Genomic DNA, 27,677 nt, shown 5'->3' on the forward strand with positions numbered 1-27,677 from the left:
CTCAGATATTCAGAGAGTAATTTATAATATATTTTTCCTTTGGCGAATCAAATAATATCTATTACATACTTACCATGGTGATTGAAAAAAAGAAAATATGCAAGTAGGAGCCTATAAAATTCTATTGTTACTATTAACTGCCCTCTGTACACTTCTTTCTTATGTTCAGCATAGCTGGGGTTAATTTTAGGGATCGGTGTATCTTTAGAAAATTTGTGCTCCCATTGAAGATGGGCTGAGATGAACAATGGACCATTATTATTGAGATCCAAGGTGGACTCTCTCCTGTCCTTCCCTCTATGAATATGAAGGTCTCCATCCCGAAAGGTGAATACCCTGAGGGGTGGGGAGGGCCAAAAGATCATCTCTTAACTTTAAAGACTTTTTGTGAAAGTTCCCAAAGCTTGTTGACACTTATGTAAAGGTCTGGATGCTGAGAGAAAGGGATAGGAAAGCATTTATATTTGTGAAGGACTTAAACATCTGTTTTAAAGTGAATTTGATGTTATCCTGTGAGGTGTTTCCCTTCTTCCAGTCATTGGACCTGAAAGGCAGGTGCCCTGGCCTGGGCTGGTGGCCACCTTCAGGCACTGCGTGCTCTGGGTCTTAGCAGCCAAGTTATCACTGCTCTGGATTTGGTGCAAAACTTAATACGATTCACACTGAAATGCCGCTTCAGAGAGCAAGTATTCCAAGACGTCAAGCTAGTTACCCCAAAAGGATGTTGTAAGATACTCCTGACAGGGGGGCGAAATCAGCTAACATTCAAGCACACAGAGCACCAGAGAAACAGGGACTCACCAGAGTGAGACTTCTGGAACGAGAGCTGCTGGTCCGACTCTCCAGACTGCTCCCTCTGCTCAGGTCACCGAGCCTGCAGCCGGGCAACAAGTCAGGGTCCATCTCCCAAGAGTCTGACTTCTGGTGATGGACAGGCATCCCCACAGTAACCCCAGCCGCTGGCTCAATCACAGGAAGTGGGGAAGGGGCCGGTGTCCCATGCCTAAGTAGTGGGTCACCTCTGGAGGAGTAAGCACAAGGTGACAAGGGTTAGTGAGCTCAGACAGCGAAGGCCTCATTCCCCCAGGACGAACAGGCGTCATGAGATACAGTCGGCTGGTGCACAGCCTCGACCATTAGGACTAAGATAATTAGGACCCCTGAAGTCAACTTGTTTGGTGATGCTCATTTCCATTTCTCCTTTATCTCCTTCTCCATTATGAAGACGTAAGAATTATTTTTATTTTATTTTTTATTGAAGTATAGTTGATTTACAATGTTGTGTTAAGTTCTGCTGTACAAGCAAAGTGATTCAGTTATACATACATGTATATTTCTTTTTATATTCGTTTCCATTATGGTTTATCACAGGATATTGAATATATCAATATTTTCCTGTGCTGTACAGTAGGACCTTGTTGTTTATCCCTCCTATATATAATAGTTTCCATCTGCTAACCCCAAACTCCCAATCCATCCCTCCCCCACCCTTCTCCTCCTTGGCAACCACAAGTCTGTTCTCTATGTCTGTGAGTCTATTTCTGTTTCGTAGATAAGTTCATATATTAGATTCCACATATAGGTGATATCATATGATATTTGTCTTTGTCTGACTGTATGATAATTTCTAGGTCCATCCATGTTGCTGCAAATGGCATTATTTCATTCTTTTTTATGGTTGAGTAGTAGTAAGAATTATTTTTAAGGAAAGATGGGTGTACTAAAAATTTCTTTGGTGCTGAAAATTTGATGAAATAATGTTCTGGCACCGTCCTCTGCTCTTCGGGTCTGTACTTTCACGCTCCGTCACACTCAGACTCAGGCTTTCCCTGTACTGCTTATAAATTCTATTCTTTTCTGCCTCAGACACCACAACATTATGGTTCCCTTTCCAGCCTCGTTACAGTTCAGAGTTGAGGTAAAGTGACAAGAGCTAACAAATTACTAATGGAAGTTTGGTTGACATCTCTGAAATTCCAGACTCTTTGGAGGCCATGATGCTACTGCAGTTTCTACATAAAATGCTAAGGTCCCATCAGTTAATACCATCGGGAAGTTCATGTTCCCACTTTCAGGAACAAGGACACTGAAACTGTCCTCCCCCCCCCCCCCCGAGCCCTAGTCTCATACAGTCCTCTGACTGTTCTAGCAGGAAATTCAGCTCAGTCCCTGAACAACAGACAACTAAGTTCAACAAAACCTTCCAGAAGACCAAAGAAGGCTAGTAGGGAATAAGGGAATATACCTCCTGTCCATTACATATGACCTGATGTTACAGCAAGTGAGGAAATAGATGCTCACCCCTCCCTAGACTGAAAGCACCACCAGGTGGCCTTATGAGCCCCTAAAGAATCCTGAGGGGCACGTGAGCTAAAACCACCATAGGTGCCACCTGGGGGGCGGGTGGGGGGGGCGGGCAGTGAGTCTTCCCCTGACAACAGTGAGAGGAAACATGGGAAGCGAGGTACTGATTCACCTCCAGTGAGGGACCCGGGGGACCGTGTGCTCGGTGGGGCAGGACCTGGAACTTGGCTCCGGATCTGTGCAGTGAGACAGCACATGGGTCCCTCCGTGGGGTGGAGGGTGGTAACTGCCTACACCATCCAAGAGCACGCGTTTCTCCTGTGCTACTAGCATTTTAAAAGCTATTCTGATGCTGTAAAACTGTAGTGTTTAGACTTCTACAAATTATTCCCTTGAAAGTAGATGAGGAAGCTAATCAGAATTCTCCAGAAGGCAGAGTCTGTTGGGGAGAAAGTGGAAACCTTGGTTCAATATCCTTCACAGGCTCAAGCTGTCAATCTTCTTTCATCTCTTAAGGAATTGAGAACCAGGGGCTCCCTGGTCCTAGTTCCCCATGAGCCAAAAATATAGAATTGCGTGGGTGAGCCACTATGGCGAGTGGATTTCTGAGCAGGGGTGGGCAAGGTCTGCACTGGAAAGGGGAGAGCGTGAGATGAAGAAGCAGGAGCAGATCCGTCTGACAGAGCGGCCAGAGCCGTGAGTCTGTGAGGTCATGACCACCTCACAGTATCTAGTCTCCTTGCCCAAACAAGGGCTCACTTTTTGTGCTTGCTAACAGTGCACTTTAGAAAAGGGAGGCCAGGGTCAGACTAAGAGGGCTCCATAGATAAAGAAACCGACTTCTCCCAGAGGGCGCAGAGCAGGCTCACTACGGGGGCGCCACAAGCTAGCGCCACGAAGGGAAACTAGAGCCGCGTGTGCGTGTTTCTGTTTATTCTCTTAGGCTTCCTGTGTTTGTTGCTCGGTATTTACTAGCAACATCCTTTTCTGGTAAGGTTGAAGGTCACAAGTGATCTACAGTCTTGGTAAATCTCTGTCTGCCGAGCATGGCCGGTCAGGGCACAGCAGCCATCTGAGTTGATGGTGCTGGTGGAACTGGTGGAGCTGGTGGGGCAAGGGAACCTCCAAAGTGAGTGCACTGGAGCCAGAGAGGAAGGCAGCTCCTCCTCTTCATCCTCCCCTGTACATTCCAGAAAGACCTAGAATGGCCTGGATGGAAGACATCCAGCCCTCCTCCCACTATCACCCCAATCCGTCAAAGTCCCAGATGGCCACAGTCAGGTCTGCAGAGCAGCCCAAGGAGCTAGGTCCTTCCACTATTCACCAAACCCCAGAGATGAGTCATCTTGTCAAAGACCCATCCTCAGGCACAGTGGCTTTCAGCCTCGTCACACAAACAGCTTTGGGGACATCTTTGACCCCTCCCTGTACCTGCCACTCACAACCAACCAGCTGCCCAGCCCTGTTGAGTTTTTCTGCCCAATGTCAGTTGGATCCACTTCCTTTCTGGTCCCCCTCCCGAGTTCAGGACCATTTTTACCACATCTGACTGTTCTTGCTTTTTCCACTCTTGGCCATCCTTTTGCCATATTCTTCTGATGGATTAATCTTGAAACACCACTGTGATGTCACCACTCTCCTAAAAGCAATCACCTTCAACCTACTCCCCACAGGCTGCAGAATCAAAGTTCGTCCTATCAATCAATCCTTGCTTCACTTAGAACCCTATATTCCTTTCTAGTCTTAGCATGTTCTTCTGATGTTTACTGTTCTCCTACTTCACATGGGGCAGATTCCAGGTACTAGAGAAAGACCGATGGGTAAGAGGCATCTCCTCCCCAGAGGAACTTAATCCAGCAATGGGTCAGAACCAGATCTACTGAATACATCTGTGGGGGTAACAGCTGAGCATGTGCATTTTTATCAAGTTCCACAAGGAATTCTGCCACGTGGTGCCAACTCTAATGGAGGACGGATGCATCACCGTGTTCAGCGCCAAGATAGGGCACATGGGAGCAGGGGGAAGGTGCCCATACTCCCCGGAGGGCTCAGAGACTTTCAGAAAGGCCAGCAATAAGAGATGTTTGAGATTTCAGGTTTAAACAAACCGTGCTGGGCATTCCAAACATAGAAACAGAGTAAGCAACACATGGCCTATTTGAAAAGTCGTGAGTGGCTGGGGTGAAGCCCTGAAATGAGCTAAAGCACAACACAGAACGAGCTGGAAAAGGGAGAAAGTGCAAATAGAGGCACACGGAGAAGTGGACCTGAGCGAGGAGGGACTTGAACCTTGAACTTCACCCACAGGTGATGGGGAGCCCTGGAGAGAGGCAGCATCACATTTATAGGTGAGAAAGAAGACTCTGTCAACAGTTGGGAGGGCGACAGCACCAGAGGGGAGAACCTAAAAGCAATCAGGACAAGCAATTTAAAAGGAGGAGGGGGCCGCGCAGTGTTCTCCAGGACACATTCTGGAGTGTGGAAAGAGCTAAAGGACAGAACAGAGTCTAGTATACTTCCATGTGTATAGGGAAATAAATGAAAAATATCTATGTTTATGCTTTGATGTGCATAGAATCCTTCTGGAAGGATACACGAGAAAAATTCCAACAAAGGCTGCCTGTGGGGAGGGAGAAATGGACGGACAGGAAATAGCTGGAATCATTACAGTAAGATCATACAAAGGAAACGAAGGCAAAAGTGAATTACTAGAAACAAAGAGGATTACTTCAAAATGATAAAAATTTCGATTTACCTGCGTGTACCTCAAAGATAAATAACATGAGGTAATAAACCCACCATTATAGTGGGAGATTTCTGCACACCACGCTTAACAATAGATAAATCCAGCAGACTGGGAATAAAGAAGATTTAAACAACACAATTAACAAGTTTGATCTAAGCGACATTTACAACATACTAAGTGAAGCAACTTCTTAATACACATTTTTTCATGTTCACATAGAATACTTATGGAAACTGATGGCATCCTGGGCCAGAAATCAAGTCTCGGCAAATTTCAGAAGACTGGTGTTATCAGAAAACACATTATTTTACTACAAAGCAATTAAATTAGAAATCAGTGACCTAAAGATAATCAGAAGAATCCATGTCATTAGGAATTTATATTTCTAAGTAACTCTTAGAAATATTATTAGAAAGTAGAAAGTATTTAGAACTACATGATAATAAAAATACTGCATATTGAAACCTGTGGGATGTAGCTAAAACATCACTTAAATGCTTACAATGTTAGAAAAGAAGGCTGGAATTTAATGAACCAAGCAAGTAATGTTTAAATTAGAAAAAACCCAAAAGAATAAACACAGAATAGACAGGGGGAAAAAAGAATGTGAAATTAGATAAATAGAAAAACATACAATAGAGAACTAAATTTCAAAATTTATTGTTTTGAAAATGCTAATAAAATTGACAAACTTCTGGCAGAACTAATCAAGAACAAATAGACAAACAATATCAGAATGAAAAGGGAAACATAACTATAGATGCCACAGGTATTGAAAAGGGGGTATTATAAACAATTTTATGCCAGTAAATTTGAAAAGATAGATGAAATGAACAAATTCCTAAGAGAAGATCTCCTTAAAACTAAAACCAAGAATAAAAGAAAAAATCTGAATAGTCATATAATCATTAAAGAAAATGAATCATTATATAAAAATCTTACAACAAAGAAAACAGCACATCCAGAAAGTTTTACTAGAGTTTTATGAAACATTCAAGAAACAAATAACTGTAAGTTTACACAAACTTTTGCAGAGAAGAGAAGAAGTAGAAACAAACTCATCTCATTTTGAGGCTATTGAAACCTTGATGCCAAAACCCAAGAATGTATAAAGAAGAAAAAATTATAGGCTGCTGTCATTCATGAACATAGATACAAAAAGTCCTAAACAAATTATTAGTAAGCTGGATCTAGAAAGCAAATAATGACCAAGATGACTTAATCCCAAGAATGCAAGGTTGGAATACGTTGATTTTCCAACATACAGTACAACATTAATTGATTAAAGGAGAAAAATCATACAGTCATCTCCATAGATGACAAAAAGCATTGGATGAATTTAATATTATGCATAATTTAAAAATAAACTTCACAAATTATGAAGAGAGAACTTTTTTAACCCAATAAAAGATATCCATAAAAATTATAGCAAACATCATATTTGATGGCAAAACATTAAAACCACTCCCATTACCACCATCCCATCCTCTGTTCTATATTGTATCTTAAGTCATAACCCACATATAAGGCAAGAAAAAAAATGTATAGGGATTGAAAAGGAAGATGTTATTATTCACAGATAATTACGGTCATTGTAGAAAACTCCAAAATTCTGTCAAATTATTAGAATCAGTAAGAGTTTAACAAAGTCACTGGGGATAAACCAATATACAAAAAAAAAAAAAAAATCAATTTCTATATACTAGCCATAAACAACAACTAAAAAGATACCACTAAAAATAGCATAAAATTGTACTTCCATGGTGGCGCAGTGGTTAAGAATTCTCCTGCCAATGCAGGGGACACAGGTTTGATCCCTGGTCCAGGAAGATCCCACATGCCACAGAGCAACTAAGCCCGTGCGCCACAACTACCGAGCCTGCGCTCTACAGCCCGGGAGCCACAACTACTGAGCCAACGTGCCACAACTACTGAAGCTCGCACGCCTAAAGCCGGTGCTCAGCAGCAAGAGAAGCCGCCGCAATGAGAAGCCCGCGCACTGCAACGAAGAGTAGCCCCTGCTCACCCTAACTAGAGAAAGCCCACGTGCAGCAACAAAGACCCAACGCAGCCATAGTTAATTAATTAATTAATTAAAAATAGCATAAAATAAAGATGCATATATGTATATATACATTATATTACTTGGGAAAAGATTTAACAAAAGATGAACTCCAAGAATAAGCAAAAACAAGGTAAATCTTTTACAATGGAATACTGTTCATCAGTCAGAAGCAATCAATTGGACGATGGTGTGGATGGATCTTGAAATGTATGGAGTGTAGCACAATCCATGTGTATACATTTAAAGCACACACAGCACTGTATTTTACATCCATAACCAGGGACACATCCCAGTGGTGCGGATGGGTGGATGGGGGGTGGGGCACACATCGACTGTACTATAGTCTACACCTGGTCTGCTCCACGACACTGTTTTCTTACACACATCTTACTGCCCGAAAAACAATAAGGAAGATTTCCTGCAGGTTTGAATAATAATGATTTATCAGATCATTTTATCACCTGGGAAACTGTGAAAAGTCCAGATCTCAGGAGATGACACAGGACAGATTAGTTTGGATTTAATGAGAGAAGCAGAGGAGACACCCATAATCTAGAAACCCTGGGGCAATTTAGGAGGGAACCGCTGAAGGCGGTCTGGCTTAACTAGGAAGGAGAAACCCTGAATTTAAACTTTTCTTGGATCATAATTTAGCTCAAAATTAGCCAGGGAAAGGTTGACCAGATCCAATTTACCTAAGAATCTAAACTGGAACAAATAGATAAGTTCCCTTACATTCAACTACTAAGCTTTGTCCCACTTGGTGGGGGGAAGGGAATCACGTCTTCTGAGACTTAGATTCCCTGCAGACATGCTAAACAAAATCACAAGGGTGATTATTGTCTTTGCAGTTCTGAAAATGAAGGGGAAAATGATCCTCCTTAACCAAGTGATGCGGAACTAATTTTGCTTAGCATGTCTGCGTTACACTTTAAAAAGAGAACTGCTCCAACTCACAGCCAAGGCAAACGCTTCACAAAAGGAAAGAAAGGTTGGGTCTTAGGGTTCTGAACCCCATGGGCTATGATCCAGGCTTAGAGACCCCGACTCCTGTCTAGACACCACTATGAACCACCACAGCTACGGTACAGTCAGCAGAAGCACAGCTTAGCTGGGAAAGGAGGAGAAATGAGCTTTTTAAAAACACCCCCTTCTCATATTGGGCCATCCACAAAGGCCAGACCCATGTGCAAACCTACATCCCAGTCTTTCATTATCTCACTCTCCATTCACAGGAATGTTGGGAAGATTTGTTCCCAAACCTAGAAAAAGAATCTTAGGACAGAAATTACCTTGAAGACTATATCCTGAGAAATCCCAATATGATGATTTAACAGCCAAGCCTCTTTCAAAAAGATATGTTCTTCTTGACCTTCAAGGACATTAAAAATGAAGGAGCTTCCCAGTGGGAACTGTTTCTGAGTCATCACAGCTCATTACCACTCATGGGCTTTTCCTATGGTTAAGCAGTGGGCGAAAGTAAAGAAAGCCATTTTTCATGGAACGTACACACTCTTAGATGAAATAATCAGAAAACACAAAATAGCCATTGTTGGCCTTAATGCTGGCAGTTCTTGACAACCTTTGTTTGTCTGAACACGTACTGATGTACTTTGCTCTGATTTACACAAACAAAGAAGACAGGGGTCCTACTTTTATAGTTTTCTATAGCTTCTATAGTTTTCTGTCTGGTTCTCTGCTCATTCTTGTTTTTATGGGAGTCATGTGCATTAACAAAAATGAGTTTTATAATGAGAAATTACCTAGAAGATGAAGCTGTAATTGATGCCAAGACTCTTTTATATTGTTTTATTAACCTAATCCATAAGTTAAAAGGAAACGGAGTCCTGATATTCTTTCTTTTCTACTATTCAACTTAATTACGGCTTGAATAAAATTCTTAGACTAAATTAATCATTTCATTTCTCCCCCTAAAAATAATTTATAGATGAACTCCATAGAAATGATTGTGCTCTAGTTATGACAACACACCTGATAATGCAACACAACTCTCAGTCCCACCTCCCATTTCACACATAAAGGACAGTCTCTGGCCCCTCCCATCCCTCTCAGTACCAAAGATGCACATTTAGACACAAATGTACAGAGCTGACCTGGTAGGCAGGTAAAAGTCATTTGGGGTCCTGTAGTTCATTTTCTTCCAAGTTTTCTGCCCTCAAAAACTTTGTTAAAAATAAAACAGGGCTTCCCTGGTGGCGCAGTGGTTAAGAATCCACCTGCCACCGATGCAGGGGTTTGAGCCCAGGAAGATCCTATATGCTGTGGAGCAACTAAGCCCATGCACCACAACTGCTGAGCCTGCGCTCTAGAGCCCATGAGCCACAACTACGGAGCCCACGTGCCATAACTACTGAAGCCCTCGAGCCTAGAGCCCGTGCTCCGCAACAAGAGAAGCCACCGCAATGAGAAGCCTGCGCACTGCAATGAAGAGTAGCCCCCACTCACCTCAACTAGAGAAAGCCCGCATGCAGCAACTAAGACCCAATGCAGCCAAACACAAATAAATAAAATTTTAAAAAATAATAATAATTAAAAAAAAAAGATTCAGTGCAACATTCACCAGTGAATTGCAAAGACCTAATTAACCTTTCTGAAATTCTGGATTCCTTTTGGGACCACAGGCCTATCAAAGTGGGCACCGTTTTCATTTTCCTAACCAATCCTGCCAAGGAGCTGTAAGAACTTAGGGCTTTAAAGTGTGTCTGGAATCTGGCCTCACCTTGTCTCTTCACACTTATTCCCACAATAGGCACCCTTTTATCCAGCCGGGTCTCCTTCAGGCTCTGCTCGGGTGTGAGCCACGTTTGGACTGCTTCCCTGTCCCTCTCCTCCCCATCCTCAAAGCCTGGCTCATGAACGATGGCACACCCCATCTAGCCTTCCTTCGGGATGCTGCCCTTCGCCTGGCTCGTCCAGTACCTACTGCTTACTCTCCACCACGTGTTAACCACATGATGCCACCTTTGTCCCTCTGATACAACTCATCACGTCAGATTTCATTATGCTCGCAATTCCTTTTCCTCAGTTAGACTAGACTTGCAGGCAAAGCGCTCTCTCTCTTTTTCTAAAACTATAGCCACAGGATTTTGGAAAATATTTATCCCAAAATATTGACTTAGTATTTCTTACTTAACCAAAATTTATGTTTTATTTATTTAAAAAAAAAATTTGTATGGAAGTACAGTTGCTTTACAATATTGTGTTAGCTTCAGGTGTACAGCATAGTGATTCAGTATTTTTTGCAGATTATATTCCATTATAGGTTATTGTAAGATAATGGCTATAATTCCCTGTGCTATACAGTATATCCTAGTTGCTTATCTATTTTATGTATAGTAGTTTGTATCTGTTTATCCCATACCTCTAATTTGTTCCTGCCTTCCCCCCTCTCCCCTTTGGTAATCATGTTTGTTTTCTGTCTGTGAGTCTGTTTCTGTTTTGTATATACATGCATTTGTATTATTTTTTAGATTCCATGTATAAGTGATATCATATAGTATTAGTTTTTCTCTGTCTTATTTCACTAAGCAAATACTCTCTATGTCCATCCACACTGCGTCAAATGGCAGTATTTCATTCTTTCTTATGGCTGGGTAATATTCCATTGCATATATACCATATTTTTTTAATCCCGTCATCTATTGATGGGCACTTGGGTTGCTTCCATGTCTTGGCTATTGTAAATAGTGCTGCTATGAACACAAAATTTATATTTTAAAACTCTAAAACCATGAGAGTATCCTTAAAACAGACCTTTGAAAAAAAAAAAAAAAACAGACCTTTGATGTAGAAGAAAAGTTTGAACACGTAGGAGTCGTTTCAGACATGTTAACCGTGTTGCAGTAACTGTCCTTTATCCTTCTATCATATTCAGAGACCAAAGCCTTGAAATTTATGAGAAATTACTCTCAGTCAACCTTTATATTCCAATCAAGGGCAAATGTGGAGCAGGAGGGGAGTAACTTTAAACACGAATAATGATCTGTTACAAACTTGGCACCAATAACATTGGACACACTAAGCCAGTAATGCTTCCCGATATTAACATGTGATAAGTATCAGGATGAATGCACACACGTGTACATGGACAGGTGTAACCATGACCAACATTAACTTCTAAAATGGGCCTCTACACAAATAAACAGCTGAAGTAAAATAAATAAGTAGTAACTATTCTTTAGTATGGGCTCTTTCTCCGTGTCCAGAAAACAAAAGCCTTGGAAAGAAAAGAATGCTTCCAAAAAATACTCACTCAGCAAACTAGCAAACTAGAACTGGATCCCAGCACAGAACATCAAAGGGAAATCTTTTTCAGGTAGAGGCTGGTTGTTGCTGGGAGAGCTGGGGGCGGAGGCTTAATTTTGTCTGGCGTTTTAAACGGTTGACATGGTCAATGGTTTAGCATTCCTTTTCCTTCGCTTTTTTCTCTGAATGGTTTTTTCCCTTACTTCTGAAAATGTCTGCTGCAAGAACTTAGGACCTTAAACTCTTAACTGGCACTCAAGGGTATTAAAGACAAACACTTCAAAGGCTGGTAGTTTTACTTCTCCAGAAGAATTAGCATGCTTTCATTTAGAGGTTATTTTTGGAAAAGCTCTTACTGAACAATGTAAAAAACAAGGTTGGTTTCAGATCTTCTCAATTGTGAATAGTTTCAACTATTAATAGGAAGCAGTAATTAATTTACTTAAGGCCGTATGCCACATGAAAGTAACTGATTGGCCTACTGGTAAGCAAACACTTTCACAGCAGAGGCCTCAGCCCCGTAGGCTGGTTAACAGGCCCCAAGGGAAGAAGCCTCCCACCACCAGTGTACTACCACTGAACAGAAGATTCGGAAATCAGATTTTCCCAACGTAAATCCTCACCTGAAAAAACCTTGACCAGATTTGAGTTTTGTTACTAATAACAAAAAGTAATGACCCAGGAAGAAGCAAACAGAAAAGCATCAACAGGAGGAAAATCTAGTTACATCTGATGAAATGTTTGCAAAGGTAGACACTTCAAATTTTGATTTTTGGCTCATTTAAAAAAATTTACATTCTATATGCCTACTGCATTTCTGGCTTGTTTAACAAATTAAAAAAAAAAAAAAATCAAAGGAAAGATCCCAGCTTAAGTTGCTCTTGTTTCGTTAAACAAGCTTGTGTGCTTTCTCTTTATTTATTCAGCAAACATCACCAGAGCATGCACTATGCCCTACTCCGGGGAGCTAAAATGTAGACCTTCTTACTTGTCATAACAATTATACCTTATTGTTTTAAAATGCTTTTTCTTTCTTCTGAGAAGCTCAAAAAAATTCTTAGCTGAGTTTTTCATTCCTCCTCACAGCAAAAATAAAGCTGACCGAGAGCATGTTCATCCTGCGCTGGTATTTACAACACCTGGTTAGACTGGAAGCCAAGATCTGATTTACATTTCTTATCTCAGGCTGAACAGATTTAAATCCAAACCCGAGGGGGGCAAACCTCCCGCAAGACCTCCTGCTGGGTCAGCCCACTGCGTCAGACTTTGAACCCCCTCTTCCCCAATCTCTTTGCCAGCCCTGTGTGTGCATCTCCAGAGTCTCTCTCCTCCCTCTTCCTGGACACCTCCTGCAACCCAGGAACAAAGCACTCAACTCCCTCCCTGCAAATCCAGGCCCTTGGGTGCAAACTCCTACCCAGTTTTAATAGAGGGGAAGAGACAAGGGGCTTTCAGAACTTTTTCAAGAAATGGGGGACTTCCCTGGCGGTCCAGTGGTTAAGACTCCGTGCTTCCAATGCAGGGGGTGCAGGTCAGGGAACTAAGATCCCACAAGGTGTGGGGCGTGGCCAGAAAAAAAAAATAAATGGGGACAACCAGTATAAAACAGATAATCAGCAAGCACCTGCTGTATAGCACAGGGATCTCTACTCAGTATTATATAATAACCTATAAAGGAAAAGAATCTTAAAAAAAAAAAAAAAAAAATATATATATATATATATATATATATATCTGAATCACTTTGCTGTACACCTGAAACTAACACAACTTTGTAAATCAACTATATTTCAATTTAAGAAACTGGAAAAAAAAAGAAAAGAAATGTGGACAGCCGAATGTTTGTTGAAAAAACTGGATGACTCTAACCAACAGTTAAGATGATACTGATGTCAGCATTTCAAGGCCCCCCTATCAGCCTCTCTGAAAGCTCAGCACCTTAAATGAATCAACAGTGGAATTTGATAATTACTCAAATTACTCAAAATTTGACAAAGACCTCTTGGCTATTGAAGCTGTCTGGCTCCTCACCACTTTGGAAAACAAAAACAAGACTGACATGAGAATTCGGTAGGAAATACAGTATTGAACACTCTGTATTTTTATGTGAATTTTCAAGTTCCCGGCAACATTCTTCTAGAGGTTGAGAAGGGAAGGGTCAGACCCCTGGCCCGCAGTTAGTAAATTGAATTGTATGAAGCTGCCATTGGCGTAGGTCAAAAATAGTTGAATATAGGTAGTTTTCTATGGTTAACCTAACAGTTTTGGAATTGAATTGATAATTAACATTGTAAAAGAGCGAAGTGTTCCTTGAAATGCAATTTTGGTTGCAGTATGGCTTTATTACACATTGATACTAAAATGCTTTTCCTCAGATGATACCTCTGAAATCACAAAGGAATGAATAGGGGGGAAAAATACACAACAGGTTCACCTCACACACACTTTACAGACAATCTGACTGATGAAGTGAAGCTGCCTGTATCAGCAGGAGCTCAGACCACAAATTCATTGGTTCTCTAGTACGTGTGGAGGACAAGTTACGTGAGGAAACTGAGGTCAGAAAGAGTTGGATTTAGGCTTTAGGTTTCCACTCCAGAAGAATGCTTTTTCGGACTTTTTCTGCACCAGAACTTCTATTCAACATCGGACATTTTCAGCGCCATCCCCTTGTCTGTACTGTCTTATCTCCTTCATCATTCTATCCTCCCTTCCTCAACCCTCAACCCCCAGCTCAACTCAAATTATTGCCTCAGTGGACAAACGTCTCGTCCACAGCAGAACACAGGCCACTCGCGACGCATCAGCGGTTCATGCCCCCAAACTCAAGGCTAAACTTCTCGGCATGATGAGTAAAGCCACGGTTCTACCATTCTGACATCCCACTATCCTGCCCTTCTGGGCCCGGTTCCGTTACATCCTCCTGAAAGAAAGGGTACCTCTGTCCTCCGCTCCCTGAAGACCTGTGGGCCTCTGAGATAGACTCCCACTTGACACCTATATCTCTGTTACTAGATCACAAGATTCTCGAAGGCGGGGACCACACTCATTGACCTCTATGTTCCCAGTTGTGCCCAGCATGGAAGGAACTTAAATGTTCACAAAAGCTCTTCACACCCTCTGAATCTTCACAAAAAATGTCAAATGTGCCATTCTGGAAAACAGCAACTGACCAAACTCACCTGTCTAGTATAAAGGAGCACAGGCATCTTTTTTTTTCCCCACACAAGATAATTCCTTTAAGTTTTACAAAATAAACTATTTTACATACACTCATTTGTAAGGGAGAGCTGTGGTGAATAGTGAATGTATAATCTCCAGTTTCAAGGTCTGAGAGGGCCTGAGAAGTCATTTAGTCCTGCCCCCAGTTTTACAGACCAGGAAACCAAGGTCCACAAAGGTAAAGTGGTGAACCCGATGGTTACACGGCTATTTGGTATTGAAACTTCTGGTGGAGAGAGTTAAGTACTGCTCTTTTTCCCTATGCCAGGCTCTATGAATCAGTTATTTTAACAAATAAAATGTAATCTGCAAACATCCAAAAGAGAAGCGTATGAGGAGTAGTAGGTTTATATCTCCAATGACAACTCAGTGATCAGCACATGGTAGGTGGCCCAACAGCCTACAAATACTGCTGAATGAAGAGACGAATGGCCCAGGCCTTCGGACCAATAACCAAAATAGGTAGAATATTAAATATTAAAAAAGCACTAGTCAGACAACTGGTCTCCTGGAAGGAGCAGCAGAAGCCGGAAAGAGAAAGCAGAGAAAGAAACAAAACCAAAACAATAGAATGAGGGTTTGAGAAGGTACATACTATACAAACCAAGTCCTATAAAAATAACTATACTTACATGCAAGATGCTGGTGATATAAAAGCTAATACAAAAGAGAATCAAGTCCTTGAATAGACCTGTCTCCAGTGAAAATCTGGAAGTGGCCAACAAGCCCATGAAAAGATGCTCATCATTATTAGTCATTAGGGAAATGCAAATCGACACCACTTCATGCCCACTGGGGTGGCAATAAAAACAAAAACATGGAAAATAATAAGTGTTGGTGAGGATGTGGAGAAACTGGAAACCTCCAACATTGCTAGTGGGAACGTTAAATGGTGCAGCTACCGTGGAAAACAATCTGGTGGTTCCTCATAACTTCACTACTCACAATAACCAAAAGGTGGAAATGACCCAATGTCCATGAGCTGATGAATGAATAAGCAAACTGTGATACATTCCTACAATGGAATATTACTCAGCCATGAAAAGGAATGAAGTACTGATTCATGCTACAACATGGATAAATCCTGAGAGCATCATAAGTGAAAGAAGCCAGACATATGCTGTATGATTCTATTAACATGAAATATCCAGAAAGGCAAATCCATAGAGACAGAAAGCAGATTAGTGGTTGCCAAGGCTGGAGCAGGGGGGAAATAGGGAATGACTGTTTAATGGGTATGGAGTTTCCTTTTGGGGTGATGAAAAAGCTCTGGAACTGGATAGTAGTGATGGTTGCAAAACATTGTGAATGTACCTTTTTACACTTCAAATATGTGCAGTTTACTGAATGTCAATTATACCTTAGTAAAGATATTTGAAAGAAAATTTTTAAAAATGGGAAAAGACACATCAAGCAAATATTAACAACAGCAACAATTAAAAGATCACTTCTGGCTATACTACATCAGACAAAATAGACTTTAGGGCAAAAATCCTCACTAGTGATAAAAGTAACTATGTTATGATAAAAATTCAATTCCTATTAGACACTGCATGTCTAACAATATAAATTTACAAATGCATACTGTTAGATATTAAAATAGAAAGCTGTTTATACAAATAGTCTCAGAATATTTTTTAACTCAAGTACAAGGAGATATCGACAAAGATCCCATTCTAGTGGGATCTTTCATATACCTCTCTCACTTACTGACATGTTAAGCAGACACAAAGTTAGTGAGGAATGATGCAATTAATAAGGTTCATTTAACGGATATCTGTAGACCTCTACAGAACAAAATGAACGAAAACACATTCTTCTCAAACACATATAATGTGAATATACTTAATGCCACTGATTTGTACACTCTAAAATGATAAATTCAATGTTATATGTATTTTACTACCAAAAAAAAAAAAAAAAGAGAGAGAGAACCAAGTGTTTCCAGTGGTAGGGTCTTTGGAAATATCCAGTCTGAAGATACGAGTTCATAAGGAGCAATCACATCCCTAACCAATAAGGTGGAATGTTCTGCCCTACACATTCCTCTGCTACCGATCCTGACTGCACGGATTTTAAACCCAGCACCTACTTTCTCAAAACAGGATTCAAGATTAATGCTGCGGGTCTGGGAGTGGGACAACGGAGTTACTGAGAAGTGCAGCTTCAGGGTGGTTCTCTACAGAGGTGGCTACAGTGACTGCACTGTACTGACGCCACTGTGTCAATGTGAACAGAAGCTGGACCCACTCAGATTCAAGAGGGGAAGGCTGCAGCGTCCCAGGGGTAGAGCTGCCCAGCCCATCCTCCTGAGAACACACAGGCAGCAGGGAAGCCAACAACACTGCCACCAGAGAGGGCAGTGGAAACTGAAACGAAAAGCCGCCTTCCACCAGTGATGGCAGCGGCTCAGGTTCTGGGATGCTTCTAGGATGCCACGGCACTACTGGCGGCCATCCACAACCAAGCGGATAAGACGCACTTGAACTCTTGTTCCAGAGGATGCCCTGTTCTCAGTTCTGCTCCATCCAAGCCTTTCCCCTCTCTCCCCCCAGGCTTCAAGGCTCAGCTCTGTCTCCTGTAGTTACTTGAGATGATCTTGACAATCAACACAGGGTGCCAACCACAGGCTCCTAAGGTGTCTGAGAACTTTGGAACCAGGGCCAGGTGTATCTTCAGCTCCTGATGAAGGCTTACTCGATCTGGTTTTAATCTGTTTGGGCCGTGTGGCTGTTATCTAGATGTGTCTGTATGTCCCTTGACTAGTTCAGCACTCAGCACATTGCAGGTGGTCACACAGGCCTGAAAATACTGCTGAATGAATTAATGAACACGCAGGGCCTGCCCGAAAACAAGCAAATCCCGCCCTCCGCCACAAAGGGAGCCATCGTGGTGTCAAACACCCGCACGTTTTCTTAAAAGCATCTTTCCTCTTTCCAGCCTTCTCTAAATTATCTGATTTTGGCTTTCTGATTTCTAGTAATGGAGAAAATGTGTTACTTTTAAATTATCAGTATCCAAAATTTCCCCCCCCCCCCAAATGTAAAAAAAGCTCTGAAGTGCTGTTACCAAGGCATATACCCAGTTCCTTTAAAATGGCTATTACTGGTCTGAGCAAGAAAATACACAAGATTCCATACATACGCTGTCAAGTTTGGCAAGAGAGATTTTAGACAACTTCCACCCTTCCCGCCCAATCCCAAGTAAACAGGGCATTTGTTTGTATTTCCACATTGGCCTCATAAACCAAAATACCTCCTCCACCTAGAAAAACAATCTGTAACATTCAGACACTGAGCTTTGAGGGCAGACTTTTCAGTGCATGCTAGAGCAGTAAGAATGTAGTGCTTAAAAAAAAAAGTAGAAAAGCATCTTTAATAAACTTAGGCTCTCCTCTGAGCATTTTCCTCACGTTTACACTTATATCTGATTTGGTGTTTCTATATCTTTCAGAAATGTAGATTTTTAAAAAATTGTTCTGCATGAAAATTGGAGCCAGAGGAACCTTCTTTCTATAGTCTCCAGCAACAGACCTGAATGTTCTACTGTGTTTAGGGGGAAAAGACACAAAAATCATTTTCCTTTAAGTTTTCGCTTTGCACCAAGTAGGTCCTGGCAAAGAGTTGAATGTTTTCTGATGTTAGTTCCTGCGGTTTAAGAAAAAAATAAAAAATAAAAAAATAAAAGGCTAGGTGCTTAAATTTAGACTCCGTAAAACAATACTGGGAAACTTTCAAAGCTTTGGAGAAATTCTGGAGTTTGTTTTATTTGCGTTACATCGGCCACATGGCCTTCTCTTTTTTTAATCCCTCCCGCCCCTGCTCACCGGCTGACCCTACATGTTCCCGCGTGATTCAGTTACCTGTTGGGGGTCAGGGGTTGGGGAGCGGAGGTGGGGACGAAAATCTACTGGTCACTTTGCGCAGGACCCAAGTTTAACAGGTGGCTTCGGCCACCTCCTGCCAATATGAGGCTCCCGCCCTCCTCTCCGCGGGGGAAGGGACACAGCGCCCTGGGAGTTCGACGTCTGCGGCGGCAAGTGGGGCTCCGGGGAGAGCGGTGGGGACAGGGCAGGGGTGTTGGGACAACCCGGACCTCTCTGCGCGAAAAGCAAGAACCGTGCCACGGACCACCTTCGCCCGCCGCCAGGACAACCTCGGAGTCGGAAAGCCTCGCGTCCTCCCCACCGCCCCCGAGCCGGACGCACGCGGACCCCCGTGATCCCGAATGAGGCCCCGGGTTTCCCGGGTGGGAGGCCACCGGGTCGACGACGGCCCCTCGGACGGCGCCAGAGCTCTTCCTAACTTCCAAGGGACGCGATGCGGAGGAGCGGGAGAGCGCGCAGAAGAGATCCCCGCCGGGAGGGCACCCGCAGGGACGCGCGGGAAGCGCAGGCAGCCGGCTCGCTAGGAAAGGGGATCGCCCTTCCCGCCCTGGACCCCACTAGAGCCCCGATCTCCCCTGACCGGCTGCAAACGTCGCCCGGCTCACCGACGTGCTGGACGAGGGGATCGGCTGCCAGGACGCCCTCCCGCCCTCCGACCCTGTCCGGGATCGAGAAGCCCGCACTCACCTCGCAGGAGCCCAGCAAGCGCCCACCCGGACCGCAAGCGGGAGACGAGCCCTAGCGCCGCCCGTTCGCCTGTCCGCCCGCACGCGCCTCGCAGACCTTCCCTGGCCGCCCTGCCGCGCGCTCGCTTACGCGCGCCCCCGCGCTCTGCGCCGCCCCGCCGCGCGCGCCCGTGCGCGCGCCCGACGGGGTCTCGGCTGCTCCCTCCCCAAACTCACGCGGCGCGCGCCCGGGGCATTTAAAGGGACAGGCCCCCGCGCCGGCGCCGCCCCGCAGCCGCCTCTCGGTGTCGGTGCGAGGTTTGAATTGCGGACGATCTGAGGAAACTCCAGCCCCATCTCTGAGTTAAACACTCGGAGGAAAAATAGGGATTTGCATTTGAAGCTCTGAATAAGACGGGACATTTTTTTCCCCTCCTTAGTCCGTTTTGAGAGGTTATTTTACATTTAATGACAATCATGACTACCACGTATCGAATTCTTATTACCCTTGGACAAGGCATTTAACACACACATTATTTCATTCAATCCTTAGAACAACCCCCAATTTCTTATCCCCATTTTACAGAGGAGGAAAACTGAGGTTCAGAAAGGAGAAGAAACTCGTCCAAGAGGTTTTGACCCCATTCCTTGGTGCCATTTCTTCTTTATCACCGTGGAAATATCCACTGAGGTTAATAGCTCGTTGTGGAAGGCTTCTGTAAGTTGGTGGAAGTTAATGTTACCGGTGTTTCCATGGGGTGGGACAACTCTGTAGGAAAGGAGAAAACAAGAGTTATAGGGTTTTGTTAATTATAGTGTTTGATATATACTCAGATGGCAGACATTATAAAACCCGTATTGCAAAGTGCTGTTTGTGCTTATCCCCATTTTACAGAAAACTAAGGAAGTGGTTGGTGGCACAGGATGACTGAGTCACTGGTGGCACTCGGGGCTGAGCCCCAGTTCTTTAGTCCTTATATCATTTTTTTGCTCTCCCAGGAGGAGATACCTGATTAAAGGGAAGAAAACTTTTTCACTAATAACACATTGGCCTCATCTAACTCCCTGCATCTTTTTTTTTTTTTAAAGGTATGTGTATTTTTTTTTTTAATATTTTTAAATTATTTATTTATTTATTTTATTTTTGGCTGTGTTGGGTCTTCGTTTCTGTGCGAGGGCTTTCTCCAGTTGTGGCAAGCGGGGGCCACTCTTCATCGCGGTGCGCGGGCCTCTCACTGTCGTGGTCTCTCTTGTTGCGGAGCACAGGCTCCAGATGCGCAGGCTCAGTAATTGTGGCTCACGGGCCTAGTTGCTCCGCGGCATGTGGGATCTTCTCAGACCAGGGCTCGAACCCGTGTCCCCTGCATTGGCAGGCGGACTCTCAACCACTGCGCCACCAGGGAAGCCCCTCCCTGTATCTTTAATTATTGTTTACAAAGCACTTTAATCTACCGCACTTACTAGTTAATTAGGCAAGCATTATTATCCCCCTCTTTCTGAACCAAATCCAGGAGAGAATCAATTCTGTCAGTCCTTAATCCTCATTGAATAATGGACCTAAGTTTTCTGTTCATGTTCTTTTTTCTCTTAAATTTTGTTGCATATAGCTAAACACTAATGCATGTATCATGAATTGGCTTAGTAAAAGTTAAATAGTATTTAATAGCCACAGGTGAGAGGTAATATAGGCAGCCCCTGTTTTTCACAAATTCAGATAAAGAAAAAAAGACATTATAAGTGCTTCCCAGAATTACTTTTCCTTTTTAGTAGTGTTCTTTTCGCTTGGTTAAGTTTTTATGATGTATAAACATATGTGTAGCTTAGTTCTTTAGCTTTAAAATTTTTAATGTACACATTATCTTGTGTGTACAAATTAAATTTTACACGGTATGTTTTCTTCCAGGTGAAGAGGAGATAGGGAGGAAGAAATTGAAGGATGATGGGATTAGGAAGGAAGAAAGGGAAAAGAAAAAGGCACAAAAAGAAAAAAAGGGTGGGGGTGTGTGGCGGACAGGAAATGAACAGGGAAGAAAATGAGACTGAGGTTTCAACCAAGGCGGTAGTGGGGGGAGGCCAGCCCTGCTAGCTCGTACCCGATCTTTGTGGGAATTGCGAACAGGTGGCCCTTCCGCGGGGCCGGTGCAGACCTGGCCAGGGCGCAGCGTGAGTACCTGAGCTCAGGCTGCCTTCCAGTACCTCCTGCACCCCTGCCCTACTCTGTGCCAACTGAACCTACCCAAAGGCACTAGAAGGTGAGAAAGGACATAAAGTGAGGTAAGAAAACAAGAAACGGCTTAGAGGGGGAATTTAAAGATTGTTATTCCTAAAAGTACTTAGATAACGTCAATGGAGAAAAGAACGAAGAAACATCTGGAGGGTCTTTGGACCTGCTGTTGTTACTACTTTAAAAATCCATGAAATTGACAAAATTTTACTTTCTATTCACTCGACTTGTTACTAAATTCTTCTGAGGCTGGTCTTTGCTAAGAAAATGCCGGTGATACATGGCTCAGAATATTAGACAATTATTCTTATTTACTTTGTTTAAGTTAAAATTTTTAAAGTAAACTTTAAATATTTAAGCTAAATGTATAATTATTATTGTATAAAAATAATTACTGTGTAAAATTGGCTTGAGAAACTGCAATATTTATAATGACCACTAGAGGGAGGTAGACAGGAAAGGAGAAAGAATAGCGAGTAAGCTTCCTGAGTTTACTAAAAATTACAGCATTTTAGAGCTGAAAGAGGAGATGTCAAAAGACATGATTTTGCTTTATGCCTCTTCCACTTAGAATATGTGTAACCTTGAGCTATTTATTCTTTTTGAGACTCAGTTCCTCAACTGTACAATGAAGCTATTAACACCTACCTTGGGAGGCTAAAACAAAATTATTTTAAAGTTTACTTGAACAAGTAGCAGATGAGAAGGGTTAAGAAGATTATGAAAATGAAGAAACAGATGGGAAATTTCCCTGTTTGTTAAACAGTATAAAATAATAATTTAAAGTATCAAAATAGAATATTAGTAGATATTGAATGATATAGGTAATAAAATAGAATAGATAAGCCAGAAAAAGCCAGTGTTGATATACTGTAGATTTTAATATGTGATGGAGTCATCTAAAATAAATGAAAAAGGGACAGATTCTCAATAAATGGACTTGAGAAAGCTAGTAATTTGAAAAAAAATCATGTTGAGCTCATACATTTCATTATGTGCTAAAAGAAATTTCAGCTACATTAAAGAACTTTAAAACTAGGAGAAAATTTAGGCAAATATTTATGTAATCTCAAGATGGAGGAAGAAAAGAAATAGAAAAATCATAAAGGAAATCACCAGTAGACTAGATTACATAAGAATTTTTAAATTGTGACAACCAAAAATATTGTGAAAATAGAAAACAGAACAAATCTGACAGTTCTTTTTTTTTTTTTTTTATTGTATTTATTTATTTATTTATTTTTGGCTGCCTTGGGTCTTCGTTGCTGTGTGCGGGCTTTCTCTAGTTGCAGCGAGCGGGAGCTACTCTTCGTTGGTGCGTGGGCTTCTCATTGCGGACCACGGGCTCTAGGCACGCAGGCTTCAGTAGTTGTGGCACGTGGACTCAGTAGTTGTGGCTCGCGGGCTCTAGAGCGCAGGCTCAGTAGTTGTGGTGCACGGGCTTAGTTGCTCCGCGGCATGTGGGATCTTCCCACACCAGGGCTTGAACCCATGTCCCCTGCATTGGCAGGCGGATTCTTAACCACTGCGCCACCAGGGAAGCCCTGACAGTTCATTTTATCCTCAATACAAGAGTACACACACATTGATAATAAAACTCTAATAACTCAATGACAAAATTTCCTCAAAGAAAAAATAAAAACAATTAGTGTGTATATGTAATTATATTTTAAAGTGTTTGGATTACCCAGTAATTGAAAAAATTAAAATAGTAAGCAATATTTGCATCTATTAAATTAGAAAAAGATTTAAACATTCTAACATTCAGTACTGGCAGGAGTGCAATGAAATGGGCAATTTTATATATTATAGTGGGAGCAGAAGTTGATATAATTTTACGAGAAAGTGATTTTGTGAAATATTTCAAGACCCTTAAAAATGTTTATATACTTTGGCCTATAATTCCATATCTGGGGATTCTACAGAAATAATCAGAAATGAGCACAAAGATTTGTGCACTGTCTCCTTTTTTGTAATGTCAGAAAATTAGAAACAACCAAAAAATCCAAAATTAGGGGGAAGTTTAAGTGAACTATTATGCAGCTATTAAAAATGAGGTATTTTTCATGAACATAAGAAAATACCTAAATATATTGTTAAAGGGGAAAAAAGAACATTACAAAATTGTGTGTAAACTATTGTTTCAGCTCTGGAAAAATGCATGTATATATTCAAAAACTAGAAGGAAATATATCAAAAGGATGACAGTTACTCTTTCTGGCTGTGATTATGTGATTCTTATTTATAGTATTGTATATGTCCCAAATTTTCTGTTGTGGTTCTATATTTACTGTTATAAATCAATACAGACTAATACAAATTTTTTGAGACAATAAATGCCAATGTGCATAGCATAGAGTCTGGCTTATGTCAAACATTCAATAAATATTTGGTAGATAATAGAAGGAGGGAAGAGAAGGAGATTGATGGACTTCAAGGATGACTTGCTAGTGAAATTTATTGATTTTAAAAAAGAAATAATTATTCTGCAAATGAGGAAATTACAACCTGGGGGTTTTTTGGTGACAAACTTCAAGAAAAACTTTAAAAGATAATACAGTGGTTCCATACTTCCTGAAAGCAAGTAGATAACATGCTACCTTGTCTGTATTCCAGGTCGATATTCTGAAGGAGAAATACATGTGGAAGAAACAAATGTGGAAGAAAATGGTAAATAATTTTATCTGAACTCAATGATAAGAGTCTGAAAGAGAAGCTAGGTTCTAAAAAGATCCCTGGTGAAGCAGTGCTGTTCATTCACGCTTTAGGACCTGCCAAGTGACTGAGGTCCAAACAGGAAGAGAGAACGTATGGAGCCCTTCATTTTTCATCCAGAAATTACTTGTGGTTTCTTCTGTGCCAGGTGTTACTAGGGGTAAAATCCAGGAGATGCAACAGTGAACAGTATGGATAAGTTCCCTGTCTACAGGGAATTTATGGTCCAGGAGGGCTTGGCGGGATGCAGACAAGACTCAAATGATAAACTGGTTAGTCACCAACCATCTATTAATCCCCAGATGAAATAGAAGTGATTCTGTAAATAAAACAATGGTAAGTGAACCGTATCCCCCCAGAGATAAGCCTGAGGACTCAGGGGTGGTTGAAATTTGGCTGAGGATAACTTGCTTCGCTTTCGCTGATCTCTGGCTAGCTTTCGGTTTACAGATGGAGTATGCAAAGCCGACAGGGTCTTGGAAATGGCTCCAGGCACCTGCGGTGTCTGGGGAGCCGGGGGACAGGAGAGCCTTGGGAAGTTTCCTGTGCAAGTGTATTTTAACCCTGTCCGTCTTCCCACAAGCTTCACTAAGGCCTCCACTCCTCACGAGTGCTTTTGGAGTGAACCTTATTCTCAGGAGATTTGAATATGGGCTGAAACTGGCCTCAGGTGGGTCTTAGGTAAGAGCCGGGACCCAGTGAGAACCAGTTCTGTTTGTGTCACAGACATTTGGAAGGAGAGATGAGTACAGGGCGTTGGAATACTTAACGTTTGTAGTTTGTGTTACCTTCTGCTAAGTTGAATTCTTCTAAACCCATTTCAGTTAAAAGATTTCATTACGCCAGATTTCTACGTTTGAGGGCTGACTTTTTTTTTTATACAATTCCGTTGTGACCCAAGACATAACTTCTTCTTTGAGGTGACCCTGAACTTAAGGATGTTAATTCCCTGATTTTGAGGGAGCAAAATGTGCCTAGTGTCACAGTCAGAGCAACGGAGGAATCTCTGAGCAGGCTCGTTAACCACTTAGTGGGACCGTGGAGCCCAGGTCTGTCCCCAGCTTACAGATTCAGTAACTCTGTTCAGTGCCACCTGGATGCCACCAGGTGCTCAGACAGTGGGTCTCAATTGTATTTCCAAGTTGCAATACTGGTGGAGGAAAGGATGGGGAAAATCAAACCGGCAATTCTTTCATAAGCTTAAAATGTCTTATTTCAATTTCTCGATTGTTAAATAGGATTAAAGAAAAAAAAACCCTCTTCCTACAGAGAATCACAATAGGAAAAGAAAAGGGGGGCTTCCCTGGTGGCGCAGTGGTTGAGAATCTGCCTGCCAATGCAGGGGACACGGGTTCGAGCCCTGGTCTGGGAAGATCCCACATGCCGCGGAGCAACTGGGCCCGTGAGCCACAACTACTGAGCCTGCGCATCTGGAGCCTGTGCTCCCCAACAAGAGAGGCCGCGACAGTAAGAGGCCCGCGCACCGCGATGAAGAATGGCCCCCGCTCGCTGCAACTAGAGAAAGCCCTCGCACAGAAATGAAGACCCAACACAGCCAAATAAGTAAATAAAATAAATTAAAAAAAAAAAAAAAAAAAAAAAAAAAGGGAAATCACACCGAATGCTACCGTTCACTGGGAGTAATAAAATGTGGGATTTTTTCCCCTCTTGTCCTAAAATTGCCCTGAGGACCAAAATACCTACCTCTTACATTCCCCATTCAGGAAGTCACCAGGAGCTAACCAGCTTCTCAGGACTTCCTGACGGTCAACACTTCTGAGCTGGCCCTACTGCCAGCTACACCCCCAGCCCCATTTCCAAACTAAGAAGAGGCTTGCAGGTCCTAAGCTTTGTGGAGATGCAGTTAGTATTCACGGTGGGAGGCTGTAACAGGAGACTGGAGCGGGGCTGTGTTCCCTTTCTATCCACCCAGGACAGTCTCCTTTCTAACCATCTCCAAGTCAACTGATTAGGGACTTTATTTTATTGTTTAAAAATATTTATTTATTTATTTTGGCTGCGCCGTGTCTTAGTTGCGGCACGCGGGCTCTTCCTTGTGGCACGTGGGATCTAGTTCCCTGACCAGGGATCGAAGCCCGGGCCCCCTGCATTGGGAGCGCAGAGTCTTAACCGCTGGACCATCGGGGAAGTCCCTGATTAGGGACTTTACATCCACAGAATCCCTTTTGCCACATAATGTGACATAATCACAGAGGTGACATCCCATCATATCTGCAGGCTCCACTCATGCTTAGGAGGCTGGAATCTTGGGGGCCAGCTTAGAATTCTGCCTGCCACAGAGGGGAAGGGGTTCCTTTAATCCCCACAGCCAAGTCAGGGCGAGAGTCCTAAGACAATCACTCATAAAGATTGGGGTTCAGCAAAACGGGGAATTAGACTCTTGCTAGGGTGACCTCGTAGCTACGCCCAGGCCACGAGGAGCTGAGCGGGGTAAGAAGGTCACAGTGAGAATTCTGGGAGCCAAGGAGCATGGCACAGTGTGTCCTTCCCACTGAGGTTTGGGGACAGACTTGAAAGGCTTGTGACCTGCCAGGCTGGAGATTTCAGAGCGGTCCCTTCCCTCGGGCTTGAAGGGCTGCAAGCTCAGTGAGCCTGGAGGGAAGATGGGGCAGCTACACCCACCCCACTCTCCAAGTCCATCCAAGCGTGTGGAAGGGGACCCTCCAGTTCTTGGGGCTCTATGTGCGGGAACATACATTACCCCAAGGGCAGAACCAGGAAGCTGCTGGGGGGCCGATGGGCCAGGCGACTGAGTTTGAGATGGAATGCCTAGGACTGAACCTTTAAAAAAAGTTTTTTTAAATTGTGGTAAAATATACATAGCATAAAATTTACCATTTTAACCATTTTTAAGTGTACGGTTCAGTGCTATTAAGTGCACTCACAATGTTGTACAACCATCGGCATCATCCATCTGCAGTACTTTTCCATTATCCCAAACTGAACCTCTGTCCCCATTAAATCCTCACTCCCATTCCCCAGCCCACACCCCTGGCACCACCGTTCTACTTTCTGTCTCTACGATTTCGACGACTCTATGGACCTCATATAAATGGAATCACACAGTGTCTGTCCTTTTGTGACGACGTCTTTCACTTAGTATGTTTTCAGGTTCATCCATGTCATAATATGTATTAGAATTTCCTTCATTTTTATAGTTCAATAATAATCCTTTTTATGTATAGACCATGCTTTTTAAATCCATTCTTCTGTGGATGGACCCTTATGTTGTTTCCATGTTTTGGCTATTGTGAATAATGCTGCAGTGAATGTGGGTGCACAAAAATCTGTTCAAGTCCCTGCTTTCAGTGATTTTGGGTGCATACTCAGAAGTAGAATTGCTGAGTCGTATGGTGATTCCATGTTTACCTTTTTGAGGACCCACCATACTGTTTTCCACAGTGGCTGCACCCCACCTGCAATGCCTGTATGTGGGTTCCAATTTCTCCACATCTTCATCAACACTTGCTATTTTCTTTGTCATTGTCGTTTAATAATTAGAATTGAATCTTAAATACAAAAATGAGACTGGTCTAATAACCCAAAATCTTAGGCAGATTATT

At 42.5% G+C, this 27,677-nt stretch overlaps 1 protein-coding gene and 1 long non-coding RNA gene across 4 annotated transcripts in view; one reads left to right on the top strand and one right to left on the bottom strand.

Moving 5' to 3' along the window:
- The window catches only part of PROSER2 (proline and serine rich 2), a 39,396-nt gene extending 20,085 nt beyond the window's left edge, over positions 1–19,311 (bottom strand). The window contains exons 1-2 of the mRNA XM_059912089.1: positions 19,177–19,311; positions 802–1,021 (exon numbers count right to left, since the gene is read on the bottom strand). Coding sequence (XP_059768072.1) covers positions 802–939 — 138 coding nt within the window. The 5' untranslated portion in view covers positions 940–1,021; positions 19,177–19,311. The remainder of the gene's footprint in view (positions 1–801; positions 1,022–19,176) is intronic.
- Positions 19,312–19,334: 23 nt separating this feature from the next.
- On the top strand, positions 19,335–26,962 carry LOC132358462 (uncharacterized). 3 transcript variants are annotated; one of them, XR_009500484.1, is made up of 3 exons: positions 19,335–19,872; positions 20,154–20,243; positions 23,995–25,354. It is a non-coding gene; the product is annotated as an uncharacterized LOC132358462 (long non-coding RNA). The 3 variants fall into 3 exon arrangements; XR_009500483.1 differs by lacking the exons at positions 19,335–19,872; positions 20,154–20,243 and adding exons at positions 20,253–21,428; positions 25,363–26,962 and having other exon boundaries at positions 23,995–24,763; XR_009500485.1 differs by lacking the exons at positions 19,335–19,872; positions 20,154–20,243 and adding an exon at positions 20,253–21,428 and having other exon boundaries at positions 23,995–24,429; positions 24,530–25,354.
- The last annotated feature ends 715 nt before the right edge of the window (positions 26,963–27,677 follow it).

Source organism: Balaenoptera ricei, chromosome 2, assembly GCF_028023285.1.
Source record: "Balaenoptera ricei isolate mBalRic1 chromosome 2, mBalRic1.hap2, whole genome shotgun sequence".
Taxonomy (NCBI): Eukaryota; Metazoa; Chordata; class Mammalia; order Artiodactyla; family Balaenopteridae; genus Balaenoptera; species Balaenoptera ricei.